Genomic DNA, 7,280 nt, shown 5'->3' on the forward strand with positions numbered 1-7,280 from the left:
TTTTAATGGCCCAGTCAGTGGTGCCGACCAGAGCTGCCAGGGTCCCTTTTTGACTGGCGTTCCAGTCAAAAACCGGGCACCTGGCAACCCTAGCAGAGAGGTACAATTTTCATTCTCCCATCCTGGTGCCTGCAAAGCAGCTGGGCTGGAAGAGGAATTCACTCATGTGGAAAGGCAGCAGTGGTCCTTCCAAGTAGAATGTCCACCACAGAGCTGCATTGCCTGAATCATTCAAGTCCTGTGTCCCATCATCGAAGACTGCAGAGTTTGGAGCACTGTTTCCATAAGATGCTAAAGCCTATGGCAGAGAGAATGCAAAGCTCTGCAGTGCAGTGACCCAACACTCAGCCAGTATGAAATCACTGGTTTCAGAGTGGCAGCCGTGTTAGTCTGTATCCGCAAAAAGAACAGGAGTAGCTTTCGTGGGCTACCGAAGAAGTGGGCTGTAGCCCACAAAAGTTTATGCTCAAATAAATTTGTTAGTCTCTAAGGTGCCACAAGTACTCCTGTTCTTTTTAGGAAATCACTGTGACTCTAGGTTTTAATGAGGATTAAACTAGACAAAAAGTAAGATGGAATAATTGGAAAATCAAATGTTATGTGGTACTGTTAATTATGCCAGTTTGGGGATCGTGGCAATGGACAGTTCATGTACATAAAGTGTTTTATGGTTGGATATCAAATGTGTCCTCCCCATCAATTGTTTAGCCAGTAAAAGTTAGGAGGTCCCCTTCAAACCATATCCTTCATTGCTTTCTGTTTAATATACAGAGAAATGAGGCTGTATTTGCTTCTAGACTGAACATTCAAGGTTCATAGGAGTTGAATATAAGGAGCATGTTTATTGCTCATGAATGTGAAGTACCATCGTGCTAAATTATTCGTTTTTGCAGAAATGAGAGACGGCCTTGAAGTAATGGAAAATTGATTAACTACCCCTAGTATTACATCTATATATATTCCTCTCATGAATTTACTTGATGTGTTTTTGTGTTAATTTTTTCTTCAAACTTGGTTGCCTGAAGTTAGAATTGTCAGAATTCTAGAATTGCATCATAATTGACTGTTGTGGAAATGATTACGATGTCACTGAAGAATAATTTTTAGTTCAGATAGAAAATAAGTAGCAGGAGCAGATGAATTCTAATGAAACAAAAATCTTGTTTTCATGCGAATAAAGGAAGAAATCCAGAATATAACATATTAGCAGAATTGTTCCCAATAGAAAATGTCTGTTTTCCCACTGTTTTTCTTAAAGGTATTCTGTTTGACAGGTTGGGGCAATAGTCACTAACGACCCAGGTGAACCCTGAGGTTCTGCTCTCCCCCCTCCCCCCACCCCACATCTTCCAAAGAAGCTATGTGATCTTAAATGATCAGTTGTGTTTGGGATCACAGACATGTACATTTTGGCATCTGTACCCCTTCAATGACATCATGACTATGTTGCCAGAGAGGGAGGGGCAACACTACGGATCACTGGGAGATCTAGTGCTTTCTAGAGATCTCTCAGATTCCTAACTGATGTAGGGAGAGCAGTATAGCTGATCCTCTGACATCTTTCCTCTACCACCTAATTTTACTGTCCCAGTCTCCTCCTGATCCCTTAGGGAGGAGTATATTTCTTTTATAAAGAAACATAATTCTTCACTAGCTTATGCCTTTGGACCTAGCGTACATTCCTGAATTCATACATCCAAGTTGATCATGCAATTTGCTCTTCCTTGCTCTTTGAACCAGTTAAACGAGGTGATGCTGGTAGGCAGAGGAAAGTATTTTGAAGAGCTTGCAGCTACAGTACAGGCTGTTTGATCAATTCACTCCATGGTCTAGGAGTACTCGTGGATTCCTCACCTATGCTGAGCTCTCACATAGAAAGCATTACGCATAGATGCTATTGCCATCTCTGCCTGACTAGGAGACTTTCTCCCATCCTAGCAGGTGAAGACCTGGCCTCAGTTATTCATACCTTTGTCACCTTGTGGCTGGATTACAGCAATGTAGTGTACTGGGGCATGAAGCCTTCAGGATTTAGGAAACTCATACTAATACAGAATGCTGCAATGCATCTCCTCAGCAAAACAGGCTGCCACAAGCACCTCAGAGCTTTCTATGCTGGCTTCCCACAGAATTTCAAATCTAGTTCAAAGTTTCACTCCATATCTTCAAAGTGCTCCATGACTTGGGCCCAAGATACTTAAAAGATGCCGAAAGCTCTGTGATTGGAGGTTGCGGTTGACAATTCCATTCCTCTGGCATAGTGGAACTGTCAAAACAAGAGTAATTCTCATCTGTGCAGGAGACAGAACTTTCTATGGGGATGGTCTGAGAGTGTGGAATGAACTCCCCAAGAACTAAGGATGATCACAAACCCCACCACTTTCCACTCCAAGTCCAAGGTACATTTTAATGGTAGCCTTTTCTAACATAAACACATAGCAACAGGCATATTTATATAAAAAAACAAAAACAAAACAAAAAAACCCACACCCTTCATCACATACCTCCTATCAAAACAAGATACTACACTGCACACACTACTCCCTCTAGGAACAGGATGACAGAACAAACAACATGTGACAGAAGTTAATCACATTGTTTAATGCACTACCGGAAGGTGCTCAGATACTACAGTGAGCATACTGTAAGAACCTATATAGAACAGAATTCAGTCTCCTCCTTTACTGTTTCTTCTTTAGTTTCTTCACATTATAACTATTAAATGACCCACTACGGCCATTCTTATGTTCTTAGCAAAGAAGGGAGGTTGTTTGGTGGAGGCATTGGTTTGCTTTGTTATAGTCAACGTTGGCATGAGGGGTCAAAGACAGCCAATCATCTTGATAATTTAGAAAGCAACACTGGTACTATTCTAGGCCTGTTCTAGCTCCCTGGCTGCTCAGTACTCATGCCACCACTGTGACTATTCTTGTGTTGCCTTGTTCCTGCTGCTCTTACCTTGCACATATCTTTGCCTCAGCCCTGTCCCTGCCTGAGACCTCCCCCTTGCCTTACCCTGCTTGCTCCTGGTGATTCCAATTTTGACTCTTGCCTCTGGTCTCTCATTCCAGCTCTGAGTCCCAGTGTCTGATCTCCAGCCTGATCCTTGGCTCTGGCTTCTGACTACACCATGAGCTCTGACACTAGGCCCTGATTTCTGATACAAGGTTCTTGATGCTCACTCCGATCTGTAGGCCAGACCCCGCACATCCTGCTTGCCTGACAGGTCAGAAATCTTCAGGGCTTTGGCTTTAGTTGCTTTTAGGAAAGTATAAGGGAAATCAAAATTGTGTCTCTAGAGCAAAAAGAGAATGCAAAGAGATCAGGAAGAACTTGAAGAAGCATCCTTTTCCCTGGGAAAATGTCTCCTTTATTAAAAGTGAGTCTTGTTAAGTTGAGATTTTCAAAGCAGTCTTGTCTGCATTTAGGTGCCTAACTTTGGACATTTAATTTTAAAGGAAAATGTGTATCAACATCTTCTGGATTGCTTTGACAATCTCAACATACATGATAAGGCCCACTTTACTGAAGCCACCATTTCTGGCAGGAAAATGGAATGAAAATGAACATGTCTTTACAGTTTTATGACCAAAGCCTGTGCAGCAGGATTTCAGGAGGGCTTTGAGTTTATGATACACACTTTCAGATATTTTGAAGAAGTTAATTAATGAGGCAAAGTGGTTTAGAAATATAGCATATGGAGTTCTTCAGTTTATATGCATTTCACCAAAAGCATGACCAAACAAAGATTGTAATTTCTTTTTCAAACCAGCCGGACCACAAAGATTAATATCAGCGACAGTAATTTATGGTAAATTAATTACCAACATATAGTTCAAGTCTTAGTTAAAAGATATCTGTAATATGTATTGCTTCCAATCCATCATCTGACTCCTACTGGGCTGGGGACAAAATGGAAATCTCTGTGTACAAAAATATGAAACGGAAAAAGAGCCTTGGGTTTTCAATTTGGCATATTGAGGAATTTCCATCAGACTCTTGGCAAATGACTAGATAAGTCATCAGAAAGGTAGATAAATTAAATAATAAAGCTCCAATTATCAAATAATTAATGTCTAACTAGCAAACTCTCTGAGATTTAGTAAGTTGAACCCTAAATCTTTCTCTAATCAGACAGCTAATATGTCAACAGGCTTTATTAGAGTTTCATTTTCATAAATTAACAGGAGCCATTTTCTTTGTTAAACAAGATGATATGTGGGAAACAATGATATGTGGGAAGCAATGTATTTATAAAACTAAATAAGATTTTAAATAAGTCTGACCTACACTGCAGGATTCTCAATCAGTCTTATGTGACTTAGGTTCAGCAGCCACTGATAAAGCACAGCATACACAATCTCGAGAGGTCAGTTTGATATTTAAAGTTTACAGAGCAGTGACTGACAATTAATGTTTACTTCCAGTGCTGTTTCATGGCTGGCAATGGTTGTGTTTATTTTTAAATCATAATTGCACAGCTAAATGTACAAATTTGGTACACACAGCCCAGGAGCCAGTTGCAGAATATCTTTATAGTCCATATGGTTGTAAAATTTGTTGTGGATTACCCTTAGGCACACATCAATCAGAAAACTGTCATCTTTGCATTTTCTATATTGATTGAGCAGGACAGTTGAACTTTCTTCTCCTCTTCTTTCTTTAAGTTATTTTTATAGCAGGACATGTATTTATAGCAATCTAAAAGCAAAGATCACAATAAGGGAAAATGCATCTGATTTCTTTCCAGATTACTATCTGGGTATTTTTCTTTACTATTAAATTACGGTTTTCAGTGTAAACCATGTTATAGGGTACCATTAGGGTGACCAGACAGCAAATGTGAAAAATCAGGATGGGGGTGGGGGTAATAGGAGCCTATATAAGAAAAAGACCCCAAAATCAGGACTGTCCCTATAAAATCGGGACATGTGGTCACCCTAGGTACCGTGCCTATGCCATTGTGGTTAAATTAAGAGATACATCTTACAAGTGGTCTTTTGGATGAGATGTAAATCCAAGGTTCTGACCCACTTGCAATAATTAAAGATCCCATTGGACCTTTTACAAGAATAAGAGTGTCTGGAAAAATTCCAGATTGGGCCAATCTATGAGTCCATTTCAAATGGATATGATATTCTTCCTCCATTCCAGCTCTAGATAGCTGCATAGTTTTGCTGCATGCTCCTAAATATCTGGTTCATTCCACCCCACAGATGGTTGCATTTCAGTGTGTGTGTGAAATGATTATTCTGGCCATAGTCCTGTGTTCCCACATCCACAAGCAGATGAGCCCTGAGTGGCACTAGAATTAGCACAGTTCTGTGCAGGGTAATCTAAGGTAGGTAGGTGGCGAGCCTGAGAAAGGTGGCCAGACTGCAATCATTGTACACCATAGAGCTGTGTTCTGTGGGGATCGGGACACCATCTGCAGTAGCATTAAGATAGTTGTGTGTGTGTGTGTGTGAATAGACAGAGGCATAGTTTATACACACACAAAAATCTTCTATCCCTGTGCAAAGCCCAAGTACTAATTCTTTGTGTGGGAGCTCTTCACAGGCCAGGGAGTGGAATCTTCCTCACAGGTGACTCTAAAGCAGTTGCATGTGTGGAGATTAGTAGTGGACCCACATAGGTGCTCAGATACCAGGATGATGGACCCAGTATAAAAACCTTGAGGGAACAATGACATCACGACCGTTATGCAATATGGTCCCTATTTTTCACTATGACAGTAAATGAGAATTGTAAACAAGCCAGGCCTTTAAAATGAATAAACTTCTCATAATGTAGAGGTCACTAGAGAAGCAGACCTAATATCAGAATCTGTCCAGAGCAAGGTAAATGAAGCCTTGATCCAAGGCCAAGTTTTATTTGGATTGATTTTCTTTAGCTAACAAAAGAGACATTAACCAGAACAAGTACAAACTGTGCAAGTCCAGAACAGCTACCATTTCTGACCACACTATGCATTATGGAATGGTTCTGCATTAAAACTACATTGTTTCATTGATGTTCTGTTTGGCTCTATGCAACTGTGTGAGTAAAGTTAAGATGAGGTATTGAATTACTCACAGGACTGATAATGGGACATAAGGGGTTTTGCGTCCAGGTTCCCAGTTCAAACCCAGTCAACATCAGTAATTACTAGAATTTTTTTTTTCCCATTTGAAGGCTGTTAGGGGGTCTTATGTGAAAAGAATTCGGGATTTCAGTCCAGTTTCCAATGGAAAAGTGTCAGCATTAACCAAACACTCACCATCACAATTGACATCAATTGTCACCCTACAGAGGGTGCAAGGGCTGAACTACCCTCTCAAAGGAAGAGATGGTCACTCCAGGTGAGAGGTGAGGCATAATGACAGGACAGAGAGAGACAGCTTGCACAGCTACTGCCCAGGCTGTACTTGTTCTGCAGATAAACAGCAAACTCCAGTCATCAGGGCTGTCAGACTGGCATTTTTTAAAAATAAGAACATTATGATACAGTGTTTGAAGGGCTGGCTGCCTAGCAGTTAGCATACCTGACTTCCGGCCCCTGGTTTCTCTGACCAGGCAGCAGGGGTGCCTAATTCCTGATCTTAGGCTGGGAATCTTCTGGCCTCCACTTGAATCTGGGCTTCAGCCCTTAAGGGGGTGTAGTAGGGAGACCCCGGCCTTCCCTCTCTACCTTGTCCTAGCCCATGGCCCCATGGGAAGCAATGCCAGCAGGATCCTCTGAATAGAGAATTCAAGTCCACTGCCCTGGGCTACTTCCTACCTATGTCCCTTCACTTTGGGGCATAGCCCCTATCATCCAGTCTGTAGTGGCTCAACTTGAGTAGCGTCCCCTAGTGGAGCTTTTGCTGCATCCTGCCACAGCCTCAGGTCCTCTGGTCAGTGTGGATGTAAGCCCCACAATGTCCTCAAAGTCAAAATAGTAATGTTCACTCACTGCTGGGTGCTCCCCAGTCTCCTCAACAGTCTCTCCTAGTCAGGAGTGCTTCCCCCCCAGCAGCTGTCCTGTCTGTCGGGTGTGTAATGATGGCACTCCTCCAGTAGAGAGGCAGGACTATCTCCTGCCTCTTCGCCAGTCAGTCCTGAACTGAGCCAGCTTCTCTCCTTTTCTTCCCCCTCCAGGCCTGGCACTGGCTGTAGGTGTAGCAGGATGGAGCTATTTGGGCCCATAGGCTCTCTTTAACCCCTTTTCTGCTGGTGTGAAGTTTCTCTGATCCATCACACACATTTACAAGAAAAATATGAAATTGTGCCATGCCTTGTATTTTGTAACCTGCTCAGTA

The 7,280-nt window shown here is 42.0% G+C and overlaps 1 protein-coding gene across 1 annotated transcript in view; it reads left to right on the forward strand.

Annotated features, from left to right (window-relative positions):
• Positions 1 to 850: 850 nt before the first annotated feature.
• FAM81B (family with sequence similarity 81 member B) overlaps positions 851 to 7,280 on the forward strand; it is a 51,160-nt gene continuing 44,730 nt past the window's right edge. Inside the window, 1 exon segment of the mRNA XM_034774137.1 lies at positions 851 to 913. Within this exon segment, the coding sequence (XP_034630028.1) occupies positions 851 to 913 (63 nt within the window).

Source organism: Trachemys scripta, chromosome 6 (genome assembly GCF_013100865.1).
Source record: "Trachemys scripta elegans isolate TJP31775 chromosome 6, CAS_Tse_1.0, whole genome shotgun sequence".
NCBI lineage: Eukaryota > Metazoa > Chordata > Testudines > Emydidae > Trachemys > Trachemys scripta.